At 37.2% G+C, this 22225-nt stretch overlaps 1 protein-coding gene across 1 annotated transcript in view; it reads right to left on the reverse strand.

Moving 5' to 3' along the window:
* Positions 1–22225, reverse strand: part of GRXCR1 (glutaredoxin and cysteine rich domain containing 1) — a 35551-nt gene that overhangs the window by 8363 nt on the left and 4963 nt on the right. Inside the window, exon 3 of the mRNA XM_017805938.1 lies at positions 256–495. Coding sequence (XP_017661427.1) covers positions 256–495 — 240 coding nt within the window. The remainder of the gene's footprint in view (positions 1–255; positions 496–22225) is intronic.

The raw sequence follows: 22225 nt of genomic DNA on the forward strand, positions 1-22225 counted from the left end.
GCTATTTTTTAGGAAATAGAAGATAGCTTAAATTGTATTAATGTCTCTTATTCCCTTCCTGACAAAAAATAATACCAGTTATTTTTTGTATCTTCAGATCAAACCTACCAGCATGGATCTGTGCAGAACGTCTTTGATTGTTCCCGTCATTTCAGCATTGTAGGCAATTTTCTAAAAACCCTACTTCTCATTCATCAAGATTTTCATCTGTTTTTCCCGACTGTAGAATAAAACATAGGCTCATGCTTTACTTACCCCAAGATAATGGCCATCAATAAACACAACAGGGAGTGAGGGAACTTCACAGACCTTCCTGCATCTTTCATCTAGTTCTTTTCCATAATCGCTGTTCAGAGCAATGTTTTTTTCTTCAAATTTAACTCTATGATTTTGAAAGATCTTTCTAACTAGTTCACATCTTTCAAAAGTAGTTCTCACCACACGAAGACTGGTTGTATAAATTACTATGCGGCCAAACTCAAGGACTGTTGATACCTGGAAAAAAAAAATGTTTCCCATTACATTAAGCAAGGTGTTAATAGCTTCCAAGTATTGAGTTATTTTATTTAAGATAGTATTTAAGAAAAAAAACCAGCATCTCTCAAACACAATCAAACATTCAGCTTTTTTCAAATGTGAAGATGGAAGGGGAAGAATTAAGTTCTTGCAAACACCAACTTAAGGCAATTTAAGCTTTTTATCTAAGTAAGGTGCAACTTGACTTTTTATGGAAAGTTTTAGAGATTGTGAGTCAAATTATAAATTTTCAAGAAACAAATATATTTTAGATCCTGGTGGACTTCCAACTATGAATAAATTGGCACTGTTTTGCTGATGTCTGATTCTGTTAATACAGTCACTCATGTTTGCATAAAGACACTCTGGTAGTATCCAAAGAATAAACCTGCAGATCAGGTGATGTTGACAGCCTGCTTTAAGCAGGACAGGAGCTTAAGCCAATCTTCAGCACAGCCATGAGCCAATATTAACTTAGAATACTTTAGGTGTCTCCACACTGAACTAGATTATGACTTCAGAGGGGACAGGTGTATCCCTAATTTTTAATGTGATTCCACAAAAAATTACTCTAACATCCAACCAACAATAAAAAAGTATATTTTGTGCATATTCAGTGTTCAATCCAGAGCCTACTGCAGCTAGGGCAGGCAGTTCTCTTGGCTGGAAAAAGTTTCACACTACAATTTACATTTGACTTTTTGCCCCACTTTTTCATATATAAAAGTTTATACTGCATCTTTCCTTTTGAGAATGAAAACAATTAGATAGGGTAAATACTATAGGGATTAGGTTGCCCAAAGGAGAATGATACATTTTCAAGAAGCCTGAGAATCAAAGATATTATATTCAAATATATAGCTAAAATGCTAGGTTTTTAAAAAAGTGGCAAGGCATGTCCAAGCTTTCAAAATTATCCATTATATTCAGCAAACTATATTTAATTTTTTCATCAGTATTCCAGGAGTAAAAAATATAAGTTAGAAAATAAAAAGCAGGGATACCTGTAATGCACTGTAGCATTATAGGAAAAATGAACCTTGATGGGTGAATGGATAATTTTTTAATTACATCATGCAATAACTGTAAAGACACAGTTGTAAAATTTGGTAGATGTCATTGCAGATTTTACCACATAACTAGTCATGATTTATCTTACTGTGTAAATGTCAAAGAAAAAAATTCCTTGAAGAAAGCATATTCTGCTTAGAAAGGTGTTCACTACATTCTTCCTACGGTAAAGAGGTCTCAGGGAAAACATTTGCATGTCACAGATCACTTACAGAGCACTGGAAGTGTAATTGCAAACATATGTAACAACGGCTTTGATCTCCCATTCTGGGAAGGAAGCATGTTGTGATAGGTCAATATTTATTTCTCTTTGAATGCATGTCAGAAATTCAGTTTTAGGAACAAACATTATAAAACGTGGGCTACTTTTCTCCAGCCTGTGTTTAACATTGAAAATCTGTTATACTGCTACTGTAACATTGACTTTTTTCCAGCATGTTGTTCACACATTCCAAGTGAGAGAATTAGCTCATCCTCTACTTAAAAGACAAGTACTCTAGATAAACACTGCCATATATTTTAGTAACCACACCTGGGTTGCTCAAAGGAAGAGGAGTTCATTGTTTTCAGACGTAACCAAAAGGAGTTCTTAAAATATTCCTTAAAAAGAAAATTTCACATATTCGTTGTTTCTTCCTCTTTGGAGAAGTAATACATTTTGAAGTGCAAAACTATTAAACAGGATGGAAACTCTTGTTCCTTGGTAGTTCTAATCTCTAATGCTGTTTGTTCCCCGACACCAGAGGCTGGCAGCATAGGTACAGACAGTCATTATCTGGTGAAGCATCAGGGCTGTGGTGTCCCTACAGCATACAAATAAGCAGCTGAAGAAACGGAAAAATGGAAAGTTGTAAAGTGATCTGGAAAGATATCAAGTGGAAGGTGTGTACACAGAGTCCCTTTATGTTTATTCCTTTATTTTTTCTAATGTGGCAGTGAAGAAGTACCCTTGTTTGCCCTGTGAAGAAGTATCAAGAGCACTGACTAAATAATTATTTAGGGAAATTTTAGTAAAAACCTTGTTTCCTGGAATACAAACACACATAACTTGTCCTTGGCAGGACTTTATCATAGCAGAAAGATCCTTCTTGTCGCCCACCTAGAACTCATAATTAAAAACAGTGTTTCTCTTAAGAAGAATCTATGCTAATTCTTATTCTGCAACCTAATTAAATGGCTACATCCTGTAATATTTAATTACTAGAATACGCTTTTGAAGTAAACCAGTAAACACTGTGCTTTTCGTTCCTAGGTTGGAACTGTGACAAAAACATAATAAATGAGAAAGAATATAAACAAATTAATAGAAAGACACTTTAGACAGTGAACTTTACAGTTTAGCTTAGCAAACTTGAAATTAATCATTTAATTCACAAATGCACATAAAAACAAAAGGCAATTCTCTAGTTAATAAGCATGACAAAACTTTAATAAAGCTTTTAACTTTAATAAAGTGAAAGTTGAGCAGATGAACATAGCAAAAGATTTGTAGCAACTTATATTGACCACTTTCTTGCATATCTTGTAAGTGGAAATTCTCATTGAAACATAAGGCTTATGGATACCAGTTTGCCTGAGGTGGCAAATATTGTGTCAGGTTCAGGAAGCCCTGTGCACATGGGCCAAGAGTATGCTTCAGAGAAAGTGTCAGTGTGGAAGGATTGCCAAGGAAGGGATTTTCAGAGCGAAATAAAGTTGCTTTAGTAGCAGTCCTTTACATAATTTACAGCTCTTAGTTTAACAGCACAGCACTGCCATCTCCCCAGGGGTCAGGGGCAGTGCATCAAACTGAAGAGCTTGCACTGGGAGTGTCTAGTAGGGCAGCAATAGCAGTAGCATGACATGCATCACTTCACAGCAGAGCCACCACTCCCAGTGACTCAGGGACAGCTGCCCCTTTTTATTCAGTCCAGAGAGAAAAAGTAAGTAATTGTTGCACTGTTTCAATCCTGTTCATGACTGAACAAAACATCTTTCTTATTTTGCTCCTTACTCGGTCTATTCCCAGATTTCTTTACCAGGTGGATCAGGCCTTTTGCAAATCATAGAATGGCTTGGGTTGTAAGGGACCTTAAGGATCATCTAGGTCCAACCTCCCTGCCATTCACAGGGACACCTTCCACTAGACCATGTTGTTCAAAGCCCCATCCATCTTGGTTTTGGTGTACAACTGGGGGAAACATCCCTCTGCCACTGCACTGGTGTCCATCTGACGTGGTTGCAACTAAATATAATAATTAACTGAGTAAGTCTTCTGCAAACAGCATGAGGGATGTCATACATGAGGCTAAATTTATGAGCTCATCATCAAGAGAGACCACAGAACAGAGAAAGAAATTGCTGATGAGAAAGAGAAAGCTTAATAGAGCAAGCAAATGAGCAATAAAACCAAGGGATGCAGGGGCCTAAAAAGAGGGCTGAAAAGACAGAACTAGCAAAAAACAGACAATAAACGAAAAACTGTCAGGATACTGACAAAGGACAAGTAGTAAAAACTAAATGTAGAAATAAAAACCATGAAAAATATGACCAAAAAAAAAAAAAGACAGGTAGTGAAATGAAACAAAGTAAATGACAGAACAGAGAGAAGGTCACTAAAAGAAGACATCCAGAACCTCTTTTAAAAGAAATCCTGGTAGTCAACAACAACAAATACATTACAGAATGTGTGAATCTTCAAGTTCTTTCAATATATTGAAGTATTCTATGAAAACTTTTGTGTATTACTGGAGCTTTAGAAATAGAAAATTTGAGAATCTCACTCCTAAAGTATGTGTTTACGAATTACCTCTTCTGTGTAACAGCTGCCTTGAAAACAATAATAGACTTCTCAGTAGCTCTGAAAAAATACAACAGTCAGGTGTTTCCATGGTGCTTCTGAAAGCCAAATAAATATGTACACCATAAATCTCCCACAGACTTCTCTGGATTCAGGCCTTCCCCACTGTATCTTATCCCTGACTTCTGGATTCAACTGCAACTGAAGCAGCAGCAAGATAAGTCTGTGTTTTATACTGGTCTCATAGCTACCTTGGCCCTGACCAGTCCTGCCAGTCTCAGCAGATATCACTCACACTCCAATTTGTGAGGGGAATTTATAAAATGATTTAGTGAATAGCAATACGAGATTATTTCATCAGCATAATTCTCATTAATTGCTTTCTAAAGGCTATAGACTTTCTTTCATGTAGTTTATGACATTTTTGTGTCTGCCTTGCTGGCTTTGAGTGGCTGTTTATCTTTAGACCAAAACTCTTATCATGGACAATTTTGCAGAACGGCTAAGAACCAGCCAAAGTCAGAGCAGAGGCAGTGACCCAAACCAATGCCTTTCTGCTTGTAGTGTAAGGACCACTGCTGGATGTTGGCCCATAGGGTGATTGCTCCTAAAACAGTGGTAACATTTTCTTTCTGAAAACCTTTTCATATGAGCGTGTCTCCAAATAAGTAAACAGACAAGTCCAGCAGTAAGAGGAATGACATAAACCTCATTTTTATTTGGTTGCAGATGAAAACCATGACAGCAACAGAAATAGTCATGGGTTTATTTTTTAATCTTCTTTCTGGATGGAAGGCATAAACATGAGTTTTAACCTCTTTGGTGTGAAAAGAAAAGCTATTTACCTTCATATTCATATGTAATTAATTTCAATGGTGGCACCACCCACGAATTTACACTTGATTTTTTTTTAGGTAAAAAGTAACAAAAGAAAAAAATCACCAGACCTACTCTATACTTTGTATTAAATATTAGCAATTGCATTCTAGCAAAAGCAGAATGTTTTTCTGCTAAGATTGATGAGATGGTGTAAAAACTGATAAAGCTGAAATGCTTTATCACATATGAGGTTTTTAAAGGTTTTTAGTATGTTCAGATATAACATTCAACTAATGTTATTCATGCGGTAGTGAATTGCTTCTGTGACCTAAATCAATGGCTGATATGCCCTTCTCTGTCTCAGAATATCATCTTTCAACTTCTCAGAGTGTTCTATTGAAATATGCACCCCTTGGCTCTGTAATTAGATACTATCAGAGTGGGAGAAGTATCTACTGTCCACTAAGTAGGCTGAGGCAGCAGTCTAGAGCACATTACAAACCCTGTGCCAGATTCTTCAGTCTTTAAATGAAGCTTTCATAATATCAAAAGAAAATGCTAAGAGAACATGAGTATATACATATATACGTATGCTTGCATATCTAAAAGCTTCAAGTTAAGCTGCTCACTTCATAATTGGCATTATGTGGTTTATAGCTTGAATTGTTATCAATAACTGAGTGGCAAGAAGAATTGTGGTCTAACACTAATTTTCTGATCATAATCTGGTTTGGACTTTCTGTTTTTATTTTACACTCATAAAAAGAAGAGAAGAAAACAGCTATGACTTTTTTGTTGAAGAAGTTCTGTGGACAAAAAAAGCAATTTAAGGATTTAATTTCTGCAAGATTTTCAAGCTTTTACTAGCTTTTGAGTTCTAAAATGCTTTCAAAACACATAGTAAAAGTAATGAATACTTTATGAAAGATTATTTTAAAATCAAAACTGTGAACAAAAATTTTCAATTTTTTTCTACATGACACTCCATCAGAACATACATTTTTCAAAAATGTTTTCATTAAATAACTAATGAAAAACATACTTTTCCTCAGGTCTTTGCTTACATGACAACATGCAACATTTTTTGAATGAGATTGAAGGAGATTGAAGGTTTGTGTTGTAGCAAAAACTACAGTATTTGCCATCAAAACAGCATGGTACAATGCTAATGGAGTTGGGAACCAGTCCATTCTTCCTGTTGGTTGCCTGGTTCAGATTAAAGGTTTAATGTCATTTCTCAGGAAGAATTGATTCGCTGGTCAGAAGACCTCTTCCAACCAACAGACTTCATTGACATAAGTAATTTACACATACAGGAGGAATTGAAGGTGGTCCCCAGCCATGGAGTGCACTCTTGTTACAAAATAACGTTCCCTTTCACTTTACTGTTTGCAGTTCCAACCCTTCATGGGCTCTCACACAGCAAAGCACAGTTTGCGCTTAAATTTAAGTTTACACTCTCTCTTAAGTGCTTGTTACATTAAGATTACAGTCCTGTTTGCATTGTCTTCAAGGACCTAGCACTACATCAATTTTCAATAAAATTCAGAACTTTATTAAATTCAGAAAATTGCGTTTTATAGAAGCTGTGTAGAATGAAGACTGACTTCTTCATTTGTGCAAGTTGTATACTCAAGTCAAAGCATGTACTGACTTTCTCTTAAATATATACCTTCAAAAACACTATACTTTTTCTTACACGGTTTTGGTAATTAAAGGGACTATAACTGCATGACTTGTAGTCTGTGACCCCCTGGGGCAATGGAATGATATCACCAGTTACCATCCTCATAACCATCGGCAAGCTGAGAAGGTCTATCAATACCAATTTACAAGTGAGGACATCAAGAGCTGCACTCCTAAACAAGGTAGTCAGAGAGTCTGGGACACTCCCAGATATAGATACTAGTTTTGCTTTCTCTAAGGAAGTCACTGTTTTCCTCAGCTTTTAAAATAGCACAAATGCCTGTGTGGCTTTTGTCGGGCTGTATGCTGTAACTCACCTTCCCCACAAACAGCAGCCCTAGGAATACATCAATTTCCAAAAGCCTGAAGCACAGGTTCCTCTGTGTCACAATTCAGGGCATGAAGCATCTCATTTTTTCCTGGTTGCATTTCACAGGGCTCGATAACACTGAGAAACTGGTCTCAGTTATAGAGGAGGGCTGTGATCCAGCAATGGCTTGAATTCTCTGATCTTCTAACTCCTGGGCAACTGTTGTCACTCATCTACACACACACCACATACTGCTGATTGTAAAACAGTGATTTTACCTCCTGAAGGTTGACATCCTCAAAATTGTTCAATTGCAGTGTAAAATAGATATAGGATGCAATTATACCTCAGACATTGTTATAGTCTATTTATATATGTTTGTAATTAATTTGTACTTTTTAGGCTGTATATCAATTTGGGGGATGTCAGAAGAAAATAACAAAAGTAATAATAATATTTCATGTGATAATTATACTGTTCCTTTCATCCTGAAATCACTTAACAGTATGCTAAAAAAAAACAAAAACAAAAGGAACGCTTTCTATCCTCTGACACCATGTATATGTGTGGTGTTACCCTTTCTCTTCTGCAACCCTTTCTCTTCTGCAAATAGTACGATATAACATCATCTCTCTTTTTCTGCCACTGGAGACTTTCCCACATATTTTCTGGCACAGACTGCTGTTCAAGAGATATCAAAGTGTTCTTATTTCAAAGCAGTAAAAATACTTATAGTACGACAGCAAAGGAGTACAGGGCATGACCTGGCCTCTCCCTGCTCTTTGTAATGCTTCAGCCATCTTCAGGTTCAGAAGGTACAAAGACTGCAACTGAGCTTATCTCCCAGTATCCTTATTACTGTTCATCCAGCACACACCCATACAAGCAGGTGACCTGAGCTCGGATAAGAGAACAGGTTATGTCCCCAGGGTTCATGGTCTCTGCTAGACCCTGATGCCTCTGCTTCTGTACGTGTAGTCAAACTGTCTGATACAGGCGTGGCACTGACTTGGGGGTAAAAGCAGCTTCTCTTCAACAAGGCACAGCAATGCTGTGAAGTCAGCCAGCACAAAATTTATTTCCAATAAATGAAAAATATGTTCTAATTAGTTGAAAGAAGATCCATACCTGTACATGCCTAATTGGATTTTGTTTATGAAGTGTTGAAAGGTCTATCAGTATTTTCTTATTCATTTATTTATGCCATTCTGCATATGATAGAAAAAAAATTAAATGTTCAAAAATCAGAAGCAAAAGATGTTCCTGTGATTAATTCTAACCTAGTCTGCAAGTCTCCTGAGAAGAAACAATTCTGTAATATAATGCTTATTTCCCTCTTTCATTTGCTCATTCTTTCTCTTCATATTCACCAATCTGACATCTCTGAGAAATTCTTAAAAAAAAAAAAAGAGTATCTGGGAAGACTCTTGGAAATGTTACTCTAGTTTTTACAAGTTTGTAATAAAGGAGAAGCATTTCTTTGTTGTGTAAGGACACTCCCCACAAAGACTGAAGGGGAAGAGGCAGGAGCTACTGAAAATAGCTTTTTCTCCAGCAGTTTACATGAGGCATTAGAAGCTGTTTGAAACATGGACTGTCCATCAATCTCCTTTCACATTGTAGAGTTCTTTGAACCATTCCTGTATTTAGCAGAAGCTAGACTAGTTGTATCTAAACTGTCCTGTGACGATTATGAAGCTACTTCAGATAGAGTAGTAGGAAGTAGGTTGAGACAGGTAATGGCTGAGCCTATTATTATTATTTAAAAACCCTTCATTGTTGCAGACATCTCTGTGTTCCAGTTTGCTAGTGTCCTCCTCCCCTCTCATCAGCCTTATAAATAGAGGAAAAAAATGCAACCTGGTGTAGTGAGTGACATCCCTGCCTGTGCCAGGGTGGTTGGAACTAGATGATCTTTAAGGTCATTTCCAACTCAAAATGATTCTGTGATTCTACATCCTGCAAACTCCAGCCAGAACGAGTCCTAAAAATGGATTTTCTTTGGCATTGGATTATGCCGTATTTCCCCTCTGTGCTTACTCTCTATTGCAAGACTGATTGTAGTGTGTTGTAACCTGGCATCCAACCAGGGAAACATTTGTTTTCTACAGGTGCAGTGCTAGTAGGAGAGCTAGAAGCTAGTGTTACTGAGGTTTGATTATCTGCTATGTTTGATAAATGGCTTTCAGCGGAACAATCTGAGTGGCGATATAAACAATTTCTCTTTGTTTGATGTAATCGTTGGATCAGGAAATTGAAACCCACAGTTCTGCAAAATTGTATTACAGTGTTACAGGAGATATTAGCTCCCTGATCTGCTTCTTGAGCCTTTGACTGCACAAAACAAATGCTAATTAGGAATGCTTATTAAATTTTAGTACCACTTCTTAAGACCTAGAGTGTACCAGTCAGGTGCAGATGAGGAGCTAAGTTTAGGAAAATTAAACGGTAAAAACTGAAAAAATCTTGCAAAAATTCAAATTCCCTTGTGGTCAAGACTGAAGTTCTGGTGGAAATTATCCTACGGTTTGTTCTTCTGGCTAAAAGAAAGTTACAAAGAAAATTCACCATAGATATATTTAAAATACGGGTATTTTAAAGCTGCACTTGAAAGAATCAACAAATGGATTATTCTTAATATTGGTCGCCAACAGGTGTAGTTGAAATACAGTGTAAAAAAACCCCTACATGCTCCCATTTATCTGGCTTAGCCAAAACTTATGAATTCAAGTTGTAATTGAAAACTCCTGTTTCCCTTGTCCCTTTTTCTTTCTTTACTTCAGAGAGCTGACCAGATTGCAGACTAAGCTTCACTTTCCCTCCAGCAAGCCTGATTGCTCTTCATCTGTCTTTCAGATCAAAGTCTTTCTTTTTAAAAAAAGTTCAAAAATGAACACCCAATTTTCCCACATCTCCATGAGAAATTTTACTTCCTCCAATACTGCCAGCATACAGAAGCCTTTCTTCTCCTCTCTCACTTTTGGCTTTATTCTCTCAAGACAGAGTACTTCACTGCCACACTTGATATTTCTGGGAGCTATTGAGGAATGAATTTAAGTGCAGTCCTTATCTTTTCATAAGAGTTATATGTCAAAATTACAAACCTGTGCTGCAGGCAGGTTGCAGGAGTGGCTAGAAGCTAGAGATTTCCATGGTGCCAGCTCAGAAGTAGATGGTACCTCCTTAGAGGACTCACACTACTAAGCAGATAGATGTCCCCAGCTGAAACTAGGGGCGTTTGTGGAGAACACAGTTTTATGGTTTCTTCTGGGCATTTATACTCACTGAAAGTGTCACACACATCTTGCCCTTTCGTATGAAGATCATTGCCATGAATTGCCATGGAGCATGGACAGTGCCACCATTTTAGATGAACTCTGGCCGTCTGGCACTTTGTATTGGTTGCAGTTTATGTCTGAAATGTGTTGAATTCAAAGCTTTACTTCCTTCTCTGGTAGGTTTGTTAAGAAATTCTCTGAGTCCAAGTGAACACATTTACCTAACCATCTTAAAAAAACCTGAAAATACAGAGTACTTAAAACTATTGCAGAGCTTGTCCACAGCCAACACATCAGCTTCACAGGCTCCCAAACAATATTCCAAAAACTGACAATCACAGGTCTTGCATTTTCCTCTGACATGTCTCTGTGAATCCAGATAGCAGGAAGTTTTCTCCAGCATCTCATGGATAAACTCAGTTTTTCTCTACAAGTAGTTGATTTATCTCCTGAATTCCCTCTACAATATCAGCAATCCTATTTTCTTCCTCTCCACCCAATCCCATATATTTGCAGTCACAGGCCTTGTATAATTATCACCAGAGATTTTCTGAAAATTAGTTACTTTATCTCAGTATCTACAACCCAGACAGTATCGTTTGCCATGATCTTGGTTTCCACTAGTTCTGGTTCTTGGTTAGCTTCATCTTTTCAGATATGCCTACAGAATAACTTGACAAGGATGCTACATAATTTCATCCTATCAACTTTGTATTCAGAGTGGTTTCTCCAAAGAGACTTCAGTTACAAGAGGGGAGAGGAGGGGCGGGGAGGGGACACCTTTGCTTTCCCCACCAATAACCTATAGTGTTTTGCCCATTTACTTCCAGTATCCACTCATCAGTTTTCTATCTCACCTCCTGCACTGCTTGATGCAAGTTGTTTAAAAATCTTTAGATACAAAATTTACTAAAATAATTAAGTACTTGATTATGTTTAAATAATTTGCACTAAAATTCACACACAGTCCGCAGAAAACATGGTAGCTGTGAAGCATGGTGGTATGCCAGTCTTCAAACTGAAACTTCCCTCTTCTGCAAGAAAAACATTATTTCTGCTAGATATGGCTTGTGTTGTGACAGGACTGAACACGGTTGTGATGTCTAAAAAAATGTACAGGATTATGTTGTTGCATGAATCCTGTGACCACTTGGAGATATTTTAATTTAGGACTAAATTTTGGCTTGAACTTTCATTGCATATTATACTCATTTTGGCTCAAGTAGCATGTCTGATCTGTGCAAAACTAAGAGGACACAGCTTTAAATTATCCCAGTGAGGGTTATGACTGTGTTACATCAATGAGAAAGGAAAAGGAAAGAAATTAATTTCTACTTTGGTTGTTTTCAGCTGTTTAGTTGGAGAGAGTTTTCTGAAGATTTTGCTGACAGAACATCAGCATAACAGTTTATGCAATGTGCCTTTGACGTGACTAAGATACAGTGATTTTAAAATATCTGAAAAATTGAGAAGTCAAACTAAATGTGAAAATAAAAAACAGTTCACAATTTATCATTTCCACACATTTTCTGCATCTACTAACAGACAACACAAAGTTAGAGAACAGGTAAATTGGAAGGTGACTGTTACTTCAATGTACCTTGAAAACAGAAACTAATTAATGTAAAAGAGAAAAAAAAAGTCTACTGCATGTCACCTAAAGAAATGGTGCTATCAGTAAATTAAAAATGTATGGCTTGAGCTGCATAGCATCTGCCTGCCTGAAGGTGTGTCTGTAAATAGTGTGGAAGATCAGAGGACTGAAACAATGGATCACAGATGGGTCACGAAAAGAATGTTAGTATTAATTACACAATTCTAAACAAAATGAAAGCTCTGGAAATCTGAGAATAAGTCTCTATTCTTAGAAGAAGATTTGTCCTAGATTACATAATTTAATTTCCTGTTGTTTAACAGCTGCGTGTTACCACCTCGTGATAACAGTTATATGTAGGGGGTATGAAAAGTAATTATTATTCAACATCTGATCAGTATTTATTTCACTTCTATCTCTTTATCGCTAGCAACAGGGAGAAACAGACTGAGCAAAATGAGAATTGAATTTCTAAAAAATGGAACTTTTTCTCAAGTTTAAAAAACATTGTTCAATTTTTACATTTTTTTTCTGGGCCCTTCTGTTTTCTATTTCTATTCAAAACAAGAAGGGCTGGAAATAAAAGAAGAGAGCATGTAGGTCAATTTGAAAGAGTTCTGATTAGCACTTAGTGTTTGGTCACTTGACCAAAAAGAACTCTAGACTTGCCTATATGTGGTTGTAGGTATGAAATATTTGAATAAATGTCTAGTATTTTTCTGGCATATTTATTTTTCTACTGTCAGTTCACAGTTTAAGTTACTTTGGAGATTGCTTTCTAATAATATGAGTAGGATTTTTCAAATATGTTTAATTCTCTTAAGAAGAAATGTTTTGTTCTTCTACATGCTCAGACTTCGGTGGTAATTCTATTTACTTATGTACCGTTTCCCATGTTGACACCCTGAACTGTTAAAAATAAACCCACAATACATTTGTCTTAAACAGCATTTGTAGAGCCAAAATTCTATTTTCTCTTGTTATGAGCAGTTTTTCATTTTGCTTGTTGTTTACCACACTGTTCATGATGTTTGGACCTATGTTACCTGTTCACAGAGGATCACTGGGCAGCTCATGCCCTCTTTGAGAATATTCTGTAAGGATGGCTTTAGTCAGAAGTGAGCTGGAGCAGGACTTGCTGGAAACGGGCAGATAAAGATGAAGGAGTTCAATATCTCAGATCATGTGGAAAAGTTAGCAGATAACATGGCTCCAAATGAGTCCTGGTTTGAGCACACTGTCTGTCTGTAATCACTGCTGCTTTGCTCAATAGAATATTTCGTACTGCAGAGAAAGACTTGTGTGATCAGCAGCAAATGGCTGTCATGGAAATTACTATGTCAACTCTGGCCCATTTCTTTTTAACTTGGCAGCAGTTCTGGAGTACCCTGTCTACTATTCTCTGGAAAGGCAAATGAAGTTTTTAAAAAAAAAAGGTTTGTATCCCCTCTGTCTTTTTCTTCACTCCTCTCTTTCACTAGTCCCTTACTCATTATTTCTAAAATATTCCTTTGGTATCCTTGCACTGATGGAGAGACTGATAGATGCTAATAATAACATGATGATAATAATAATACATACATACATACAGGGATCTCTGACTCATTTTACATTTAAACATAGCCAGGTGCAGTTAAGTCATGCAGTGATCCCCTTTGTAGTTCACAAATATCAGTTACAGTTTGGTTAGTTAAAAGGCATTAGTGGTCTATGAAAAATGTATTCTAGTCTGTTGAGCTTCTTACAAATGCGATTAATTGTATTTCTGACTGGAGAATAAAACAGTTAGCTGCAGAGATCCTGCTTACAATATTACATGGCTATTCCTTCTTTATCAGCTATGTTTGGTGTGGTAAATGGGTCTGTTTTCCCAAGACATACTGTTAGTATATCAGAATATCATCAGAAACAGAACAATAGCCTTTGTATGGGTAACAATTCTTTATATTTGCACCAGTGTTGCAACTGTTGTTTTTTCCTAGCGTTAGAGAGAATCAGCAAGTAAAAACTTGTATTCAGGAAAGCTCTTATCAGTTACACTTAGTTGAAAATTTACTGGACTTTCATTAGCAGATTTGTCAGCCTTTCATCATGAATTAATTACATGCTAGAGTCAGTCTTATGCAACAGAACTACTTCTGCTTACTCAAAAAACAACTAAAGAAGGTAATAGCATAAATGAAATAAAGTGTCATTCTCCACTGCAATCAATACCAGAGAAAATTCAAAAATTACAATTCATTTTTCATAATTTACCTTCCTAAGCAATAAAAAGAGAAGAAAGAGTTAAATGAATTCTGGTTTTGATTTGTGATGCACACTGGAGTTTTCATGTTTGACAGGTAACAAGCTTTCTGTCAGAAGTGATTTTATCTTTTACTGTATTCCTGCAAATGGAAGCTGAAATGAGATGCACTAAGATCCTGAAACTCCCAAGGAATGTTGAGCAAAAGTGAGAAACCACTACTCTCCCTTAGTTTTCATTTCCAAACATCTGCCAAATGATGTACTTCTTCTTTCCTGACACTTTATAAAATTTAAAGTCTACCTGAAAATGTTATTCATCTGGGCTGAGATAAAAACAGGCCATTTTGTAAAAGTTGAAATTGTCATTTGCACTGCACAGTTAAAGAAAAAGCCAACTATTTGTCAGGCAAACATGGAGTATTCTTTCACCTGAGGTCACAAAGCACTTTGCAACCAGCAATGAATTTTGCACAGGTCTTAGAATGAGGCAAAGAGCAAACTTAAGCAGTGATTAGTGCACCAAAGTGCTGATTTAGTCCTTACTCCTCAATGAGACCCCTATTACTCAATGTATGGAAGTAAGGAAAAGGAATCTCTTGTAGTTATAGCACTACTTTGTTCTCTGTTAGTGCTGAGTGATGAAGGACCTGGTTTCCCTGCTATATTACTTAACTAATTGGAACTATGCTCTCAGCTATCTCATCACTTAATAATACCTAGGGATTTGGTAGCTTCATCTTCAAACTCTGAATAGTTAATTACTAGTTATATATTCAATATTCATTTTTTAAATTAAAGATCCATCTGCATTGCACACATAAAGTGCTTCATGTCTTTTCTTAAGCAATAGATTTCAAAACTAAAGAAAGAGAGCTCGAGATTTTTATGCAGATATAGAGGATACAACTCCTAGACAGCATACATAAACCAGCTCTGCCCTAGAATAGTCTATACTGTGGCTGCTAGCCTTGATATATGAAAGGGGACAGATGGCTCATCCACCAGTTCTGTGTCAACAAAATGAAATACAACTTTGTGGAGCAGAATTATAGACTTTGTTGTTGGAAAAAAGCTAAGGTGTAAGCTTTTGGTTTGATTTGGTTTTTAACCATACAGGCATAATGTCTGAAAATCAGAATATAGCAGGTTGTATGCTTTATACTAGCTCCTAAACCTGCTAGTCAAAATAGCTTTGAAGTTAGTCTGTATATATCACCTCTGCAGCTGGACTAATTTTTTAGCAAGGTCAGTGTGAGCAGCTTTATACTTTAGTCTGATACAGGATTTTGTCCAGAGATATTTATTTGTTAAATAAAGCAGAAACTAATGTTCAGATAATCATAATTTTCATATAATAATGTTCTTATAATAGAGCTAGGATCTATATTGTGTCATAGAGTTAAATATGTTCTGGTCAAGGAATAAGACTACAAATGAAGATGCTAAGATTATTAAATTGGCTATCTACTTTTCTTTCAGATGAACATTTCAATAGTTTCTTTGCATAGTCATCATTTAACACTCTACAGCAAGAAAAAATAATAACAACATTTATTCTAATATCATAATTTGTCTTTAAACAATTCTGAAACTCCAGACTGATTGCATTTCTGCCAGCTGAATAACCTTCTGCCAAAATGAGAATTGAGACAGCATAAAAAACAGGTCAGAAAGTTTGCTAGGCATCTCCCTTTTTTTGAAAACTCTTGCCCTTATCTGTTGTGACTGCAAAAGAGAACTGCTGGAGCAACTGATGATAAAACTACCTGGCTGAAGGAACTACATGATTCAAGTCTACTCTCAGTCAGTAACAAAAAAACCCAGATAGTATTAGTCACCTGTATCCAGCTGCAAATACTGGCCACTAATATCGTTCTTCCACCCCACACTCTCCTACATGGAGATGCACAAGACCATCATGCACCAAGCAGATAGGTTTCCAAAAGGCCTGACCACCCAGCAGGTACAACAATAGCTGCCATGGCAATATTTTGCTTAGTTAGATGAACAGATGAACATGTCGTTTATAAACTGCTGCCTCTCTTAAATCTGTATGATACCTTAAGTTTGGACTCGGAGGGACTGAGTAGGTGCTTCTATTTTTGAACCACAGTGGGATTTTGAACAACCAGATACACCCACTGCATGTGCATGAATCTGACTGAAAGTAGCATAGAATCATAGGATGGTATGGGTTGGAAGGGGACCTTGAAGATCATCTAGTTCCAAACCCTGCTGTGGGGAAAGACACTTTCAACTAGACCAGGTTGTACAGAGCCCCATCCAATCTGACCCTGAACACTTCCAGGGGTGGGTCATCTACAGCTTCCCTGGGCAACCTGTTCCTGTGCCTCATCAGCCTCACAGAAAAGAATTTTTTACTAGTACCTACTGTCTTTCAGTTTGAACCCATTCCCCTTGTCCTGTCACTTACATGCTCTTGTAAATAGTCTTGCCCCATCTTTCCTGTAAGTTCCCTTCGGGTACTAGAAGGCCACAATTAAGTCATCCTGCAGCCTTCTCTTTTCCAGGCTAAACAATCCCAGTTCTCTCAGCCTATGCTCATAAGACAGGTGCTCCATCCCTCTGATTAGCTTGGTGGCCCTCCTTTGGACTTGCTCCAACAGGTCAGTGTTCTTCCTGTGTTGAAGACTCCAGAGCTGGATGCAGTACTTGAGGTGGGGTCTGACCATAGACCTCATCAGACTATACCTGGAAAGGGGAGTTCTTAAGGTGTGGATTAAGACCTGTGACAGGTGGAAAGAACTCCAGCAATAATGCTTAAAGGTCTCATTGTTCACTGTGTCTATCAGTCTGTCTCTTATGACATTCACTGCTTGAACAACAATGAAATGCTTCATAGTTGCCTGTAGGGCTAGGAAGGAAAGTCCTTTGCATTTAGATGTAGTAAACCAAGAGCAAGACATGAGAGGCTAGGCAGGAAAATATCACATTTTATTTAAAACACTGGAAGTTCAGTTGCAGATTTAGAAGCTGACTTCTTTCTGTCTTACAGAAGTTGCAAGGAGAAACAGATTTTTCTTAAATAACAGTGTTTCACTCCTGTCAATTCCTAGTAGTTTTAAACCTTGTTAGATAATTAGCAATCAGTAGTATTCCAAACAAGGTTACTGAGAGTCAATTCCAAAGAAAAAAAATCTTTGCCTTTGAACCAGCATTGGCTGATTTGTCAATGCAGCACACAACAACACATGTTGTTATAAATGTGTGAAAATATTGGCCAGTAAGGCTTTTTATACTTCTTTGTGAGAAAAGGAGAAAGAACAGGTTTGTGTGTGGTATTTCTGCAGTACAGAAGGCATACTCCTCTGACACTGATGGAGGGTGTTTCAAAGTTCCAAAGTAAAATGGTACTAAGGTTGTTAAAATGCTTTCCACAATTCATACCAGCAATGAATGATAGTTTTTCTGTCTTCTTTCTTGCCATGTGTGAAATGAGTCTCTACTTCACTGACTCCAGCTGCTCGTCTGTGACCATTTCTGTTGCTTTGTATGATGGAGGCTATAAAGACTAGTGCTGTGGCAGCCTCTCCACAATGTAACTACTGCATCAAGCAAAACACAAGGTTGCCTGTTTGGATGGGGAGCTGTATCTTTCCAGCTCCTTTTTTAAAATCAACAGGCTGGGGATGCTGTCCTATCTATTATTCCTCTTGTAAGTTTTGGAAAATTTCAGTGATATTTGAGTTTCATGTTTTGTACTACCTAACAATGGATGTTGCAGAAATGAGAAAGGTTTTTACGTATGAAAGCCGTACCCTTTTCTCTTTGGTAACAAATTCCATTTTAAAGAATGTTTCATTCCACTTCAGCTACAAAATTATGGTGCTGCCAAACATTGCAGTCACAGGCTAAAGCTCTAGCCAAAAAAAAAAAAAAGTAGCAGTATCTTTTTGACCATTTCTTTCTTTCAAGCTATTAATAATGTACCTTGTGTTGGTACAGTATGTCATAAACTGTCAACACTGGTAGAAAAATGTCAGAGCAAGCTGCTGACAGACCAGAGCAGTCTAGCTCCATAACATGTATGGCACATATACATTTATATTTTCTAGCTTGTGTAAGCTTACTAGTGCATTTGCAAATCCTACTTCAGAACTGAAACAGCTTTGAGATCTGTAAACTAAAAAAAAAAAAAAAAGGAATTTTAATGCACTTAACTTGTTTGGAAATATTTAAAGTTTTAAAAAAGGAGCTGTGTTTCATCCTCATTATTGCCATATTTTTGCAGATGCACAGCTGTGCAGTCTGGTGACATATTGGCCCAGTATAGTCAAGTATTTGCTTCCATGTTTATAAAGTTTTAGGTAAAATGTACTTCACCTAAGACACTCAGGTGCAATGAGGACCCTTAAATATTTGGTTGCAGAGTAATTTATTTGTACATGGAATTAGGAGTCAGTGACCAAGTATGGTGCTAGGAATTAAGTACGTAGGACAGTTCATATTTGCAGGCAATTTAGTTCATCTTTATATGTTCCACAAAATTTGTATTTGCTGTGTCAAAGGCATACAAGTCTCAGTGGCAATGCACTAGCAGGCAGCCTGTTGTACCATTTCAAAGAAAAGGGAATAGCCCCAAATTTTCTTGATAACCCTAGTTTTAAGAATACTTCAAAAGACATTTTCTCCTTATTTTCCTACTGAGTTACTGAGTTGAGATTCACAGATGGCAAAAGATAAGAGTTATTGCTACTAATTAATGATTAAGACTAATCAGTTCATCTTTTTCATCTCTGTTGTAAGAGGCCAATTTCAAAAAAATCCTACTCTTAGAATAAGTAGAAAAAATTTCTGCACTAACATCCTAAGATTTTTTTTGATAGGCTGTTTGTATAACATGACTCTTTTTCAAGTTAGTTTGAAATAAGATGAAGCATTTTTCATGTTAAGTCAAAGGCTGAGCATCTTATTGACCAGTCCCACAAAGGGACATTATGTAAGAATCCCAGAGCAGTACATAGGCTCAGACCCAGTGTTCATCTGGTATTCCAAGTCATCTACCAGACAGATAATTAAAAGTAAGAGGATGGAAAGCATATATGGCATTTTCTACTAATACTGTCTCATTTTATGACTGGTTTCAGCTCAGAGAATATCCTGAGGCCAATATGACTTAGGAGTCCCACTTATTACAACCAGGAAGCATCTTTTTCCATTTGGCATTTGCATTCATTCATTCAAAAAGAAAGCAAATGTATTTTTAGATTTAAAGGCAGAGGATGAAACAAGGTGGCAGAACATGATTGTTTGTAATCTCTCATGTCTTGGATACCAGGATTCCCTAGCAAGCACGTCACAGGCTACCAGCTTTTCTAGGATACCTCTATGTGGAAGAAATGTGACCACTGTACTCCTTAAGAGTGAGAAAGAGAGAAACAAAGAAATGGACGTCAAGCATGATGCTGAAGAACAGTAATATTTGGTATAGCAAGCCTGTGTTCCATTCCTGTTTCAGCAACTTACTCGTGCTGTCCTGTTACTGTCTGTTTCAAAGTACAACTCCCACCACTGCCTCCTGGAAGACACAATTTGTAACAAAGCAGAATCTGCTTATGTACAGTTTGTGTAGGACCTGATCCACCAGGCATGCTCAGGGAACACCTACTGCATCAAGCCCTGCAGGTGAGATAGGCAATGGAACCCCTATTTTATGGTTCCCATAGGACACGAGTAGGAGGTAACTGTCATGTCCTGTCAACACTGAGATGATGAGGCACATGGCCAAGGCAGAAAATTAGTCAAGTTTTCATTAATGAAAGGCTTTTGCTGCCTTTGAGGCAAGGCAGCACCAAAGAGAGGCTTGGAGGATCTCAGTGTTGAAGCTTCATGTGTAAGTCCTTCTTCAGAGGCCTATGGATATTTTGAATCTTAATCTGAAGTCTTGATTTGAATCTCAAGTCTAGTACTACATATTCTGTATATACATATTCACTACAGTATTACCACAGCTTCTTTGCTATGCCCTTTCCCATGGAAGAGACAAGGCCAGTGTCTCAAGAATGCTGACCTCATTTATGGATCCTTTACAAGGATCAAGACTCATCAGAGCAAGAATAATTTTGATGCCATGCAGTGCGCTGGAAGCTTGGACAGATGTCCAGTACTTGCTAGTCAGACTGCCAGCATAAAAGTCTATCAATTTTTTTTCTATAATTATAGATTCAGTCTCGAAGAAGTGGTAAATGTAACCATAGTTTTATTGCTAAGCTTCCCAATCTTGAGTGTATTGAAAAGTCAAGACATCCCATATTTACATTTTTAAAAAATGAGACAGCTTAGTCTTTTTTAAATCAAAGCTTGTATATGACTTTCAGTGGTTTAGACAGTTTAAAGTCTATTTGCTGATCATTCAAGTTCAATGTCAAGTAGAGTTTGCTTCAAGTCTAACAGAAGCAAATCCTACAATGCCAGTAATAACCTAATAATAGACTTGTCTGATATCAGTGCTTTATAGCTGATTTCTACAGGAACATGAGAACAATAAAAACCAATATCCTAAGTACTGACCAAATCCAGACTCTGGTTAAAAGCTCACAGAACTGAACATTTTACTTTTTAATTCAGTGTGTCTCTTTAGACATCAGCTCTGGAAAACACTTGTTATACTGTGAATTGATCAACTGTATCAGCTGAATCACTGTCCCATGCAATGTGGTCACAGATCAAAGTCCTTCTGAAGGTACAGAGGAGTTAGTGAAAGGACACTATGCCCATTCCAGTAGTGATCCAGTTGTCCTTCTAACACTGATTTTTCTGTAACAAGAAGAAGCCTACTTTTCATAATCACTTGATCCTCCGTGTCATTCAAAATTTTTCCTGTTCTCCGGTGGATTTCAGTGCAATACATTTCAATAATTGGTTTTCCAGACTTCCTAACACTAGGAAGATACACTGGAAGTTTGTACCTCAGATACCTACAGCTCATTGGGATTTTATGTCCATCCAAGTAAGTGGCATTACTGCAGCAAATGCTCTGTACAAGCAATCCAGCACATATTTTTCTCTTGCAAGCTATGCCTATTTGAGAATCACAGGGTAGTGTGTTTGGATGAGAATATGAAGGAAAAGTTCAAGAGATCTTTTACAATCCTTTTCCAGTCCTAGTAGAGGTCTTTGGGTTCAAAGAGTTCAGTGATGCTGGAATGTCAGCATTGATCATCTGCCAAAGAAGTGAGGAGGACAATATCATGACTGCAATTCTCTAGTGAAAGTGCAAATCCCACTTTCTCATCTCCCCAGACTTTTGGGAGTTTTAATGATATATGATCCAGAGGAGTACTATACAACATGCCACCCACCCTAAAACCTTTGTTTGTACGATTGCACAAGAAACTTTCCTTAACAACACTTTGTAGCATCTGCCTTCTTTGGAAGACAGTTGGTTTTGCTGCTGTATTTCAATTTATTTTGTCTGTAGTATTAGCTAGCCCTACTGGTTTGTAAACTCTGCATGTCCTGCTGTGTATTAACTTTTCCAGGTGTGAGAGACTGAAATTGGTTAATGGCTTAAACACCAGATCACCTGCAAGTAAAGAAAGATGAAAGTGAACTTAAGCACCCCAAAAGCTCTTCTTCTCTTAACAAACTTCCACATGATTCCTTATTCTTTCCCACCTTTCTCCCTAAACATTAATAAGCTCATTCTTTATTAGGCTGAATAATGACATGCACTTTGCAACCTTAAATGTTAGCTCTACCTGAGAAACTGTACTGGAAAACAGTGTAAAGACCAAGTACACTGTGTCTGACTCTTGGCCCATATCACTGACGCAGTGCTTACAAAGGCGTTCATCAGGTTTGTTAACCAGGCCTGCCCTCTCACAAAAGACGTCAGCAGGCCCTGCCTGAGAATGAGTTCTGTGGCTAATTTAGCAGAACATGACCTTTCAGAGCAGGTTGGA

Source organism: Lepidothrix coronata, unplaced genomic scaffold (genome assembly GCF_001604755.1).
Source record: "Lepidothrix coronata isolate B3197 unplaced genomic scaffold, Lepidothrix_coronata-1.0 Scaffold0, whole genome shotgun sequence".
Taxonomy (NCBI): Eukaryota; Metazoa; Chordata; class Aves; order Passeriformes; family Pipridae; genus Lepidothrix; species Lepidothrix coronata.